Source organism: Folsomia candida, unplaced genomic scaffold (genome assembly GCF_002217175.1).
Source record: "Folsomia candida strain VU population unplaced genomic scaffold, ASM221717v1 Fcan01_Sc032, whole genome shotgun sequence".
Lineage (NCBI taxonomy): Eukaryota > Metazoa > Arthropoda > Collembola > Entomobryomorpha > Isotomidae > Folsomia > Folsomia candida.
This window is the reverse complement of record NW_019091224.1, coordinates 352,938-355,748: the sequence shown is the minus strand read 5'-3', so window position 1 is coordinate 355,748 and position 2,811 is coordinate 352,938. Positions and strand designations below refer to the sequence as shown.

Here is a 2,811-nt window from a genome sequence, read left to right as displayed (position 1 = left end):
CAAGTTTGTGTTGTTCCAGTTCCATGTCTTTCAACAAATTTTCTAAAATTACTTGCATATGCATCGATTCCTACTCCATAGCTACAGAAGAAATTTATTGGTAAGGTTCGGTTTTGAATATACATACAAGTCCAGTGTTCGCCTGGGTGAGAAGTTGGTTGGTTATTAATTACAATAGCAATAGGATAATTTTCCAAAACAAGTTCATCCAACTCATCACATGCGCAAACGTCAAACGTGATCTTGCTTCGACAAAAGAGTCCCGCTAGAATTCGGTAAATCTGATCCGTGTTCATCTCACATGGAGTAGTCTTTAAAGTAAATATGACGATTCTTGTCAACAAACAGAACTGATTGATAATCACAATGACAAAGAACTGTTAGCGCAGTTGTAGTTGCATTTCGTAACTTTATCTCAATTTTCACACTGCCATGTCTAGGTATAGCGAATCCATCGTGTTGATGTCTCAAGTCAAAAACGTAGAGAGTTCTTCCAGTTTTGAAATTGTCAAATGTTAGTTCTATTCCAGTGTCAAGATTTGATAGTCCTAGTCCCGAAAATACGCTAAAGTATGCTTCAATACTTTTCTTATTATCAAAGTCAAGTTCGAACGTTTGAGATGTTACTTGCTCCGAGTTCACGGTTACAGTGATGCTTGATATATCGGCTTGAATAAAGTTAAATGGGTTTTCATTGTAATGACCATGTACGGCTTTACTTGAGACGATGCCAACTACTATCCGATCTGGCAAAAGTCCTGTGATTAAACTCTCGTTTGTATATTGCAGAGTTCCGGCTGACAGTGAAAATGATTTCATGTCTCCTCTTCGCATAGGATAACATGCAGGTAGCCCCTTTTCCATTAATCTTAAATGACCCATAGTAATTGATGGAAGTAGAGTATGTTTTTGAACAACGATTTTGGCTTCCATAATGTGAAGTTGTGCTGCATCTTGTGCAGTTCCACTTGTTGGAGCCTTGCTGAGTAGACAAAAACTGTCTGGTGCTCGATAAAGTACAATTTTGATATCGATGCCTGGAATGCAGAATCTGTTTTGATTAAATATATCTGTCTTCAGCTTTCCACACAGTTCAAAGACTTTGCTGCTGTTCGCCAATTTCTCTCGAGTCTTCCACCCCTCGTCGATTGTAGTTGGATCTGCTTCTTTGTGGTAAAGTGCAGCCATTGCTTGAGTTTTGGTATATTCTTTTCCGAAAGACAAAAGAGTCTCCAAATAGGCTTTGTAGGGGTATAGCGAAGTTGGAGAAGTGATTTGTGTATCATTAAAATAAATAGCCACTTGACTAAACATTGAATGCAAGAAATTGTTAATCGGGGCAGTATCATTTTGTGTGGCATCTCTATCTCCACCTTTGCTATTTACTATCTTGCAGAGAATGTAGAGTTGAGTTTCAGAAAAGTCAATGTATTGTGAGTCGTTTCCTTGAATTATAAACGTTAGCGGAGTGGATCGATCCGAAATGTTTGTTATTGGATGATAATCAACTCGGTGTGAACTGGAAAGAGTCAAGTCGTAACCGGGTTCAGAGAAGAGATCAGTTTCTGACCGAATAAAGTTCATGATTTGCTTTGGTTTAGCCATTTTCTCAATCAAATAAGGAAGGTTTAGAAATGAGCTTTCGTTTTGTCGACTTCTTTTTATTTTTCGTCTTCTTTGCTTTTGATTTCAAACGTTTGACAGGTTTACGTTTTGGTTTTCGTTTTATTTTACGTTTTGTTGCTTTACGTGTCCTTGTCTGACGTTTTCGAACGTTCCTTCTTCGTCTAATTCTTCCACCAGACTGGTTGAGTAGATTATTTCCAGCTTCTTTTAAGGCAGACATTGCATTCGAACGTAACGAATCCTTGAACGATTGTTTGTCATTTATAACATCTAATGCAATATTTTTAACAGCTGATTTTAAGGGAGGCACAACGTGTGGTAATAGCGATTTCACAAATGGAAGTAATCGTCTGGCTATGACGCCAAAGACTCCGCCAATACCAGCACCCTTTTGTCGATAGTAACTTGCTTTATATGCCAATGAGCCACCAATCTGAGGTTCATAGACCTGATAGTAGTCATCATATACGTTTTCTGAATACATTTTAGAAACGTTTTCTTCTAAAATGGAGTGTAGCACTAAAACTTCCAAAGGAGAATGGGGGAGGACGACCGAACTCATTCCTTATATACATGTGAATATAGTCCATGGATGGTTTTGACACTGAGACATATTGTAGGCTGTTGAATGCTCTCGCAATTATTTTGTCAACATCTGTATAAGGATTTACGAAAGATCTTAGAATTGGGGCCGAGGTGTCACCAACATGCTGGTTTTCGACAATGTCACAATAAATATAATATCTCGTGTTATTTGATTTAAAGTTAAATTTATGTTCTGCACTTTGGGTGTAGGTGGTTTTAATTTTATGTGGAAAACCGAGTATGTTGGCCATTTCGGGATTAAATTCAAATTCGTAGCATATATCTTGTTCAATTGACCATGTGGAAAAAAGAGTGTATCCATTATAATGTTTAAACCCAAGGTCTGATGTTGTCATTGCTTCAAGTAAATCATCAAATGTTTCGATATTTCTGTTGTTGCAAACTGTTATCCATTCATCTTCAGTTTTATTCTCAGAATAAGTATTATATTTTGAGTTGACAAGAGGCACAGTGTTGTTATAAGTTGTTAACGTTACGTCATTAGTAACGTTATTACTTGTTCGTTTCACTTTGTACAGTTCATCACCCTTTTCAAAACGAATTGGTGATGAAGGGTAAGCACATTCTACCAAAGCAACT

General features: G+C 37.2%; 1 protein-coding gene across 1 annotated transcript; it reads right to left on the bottom strand.

The window, feature by feature from the left end:
• Positions 1–297: 297 nt before the first annotated feature.
• LOC110860395 (uncharacterized protein F54H12.2-like) lies at positions 298–1,605 on the bottom strand. Its single transcript, XM_022109427.1, has one exon. The coding sequence runs from the start codon at positions 1,603–1,605 to the stop codon at positions 298–300; it is 1,308 nt and encodes a 435-aa protein (XP_021965119.1).
• Between the last annotated feature and the right edge of the window lie 1,206 nt (positions 1,606–2,811).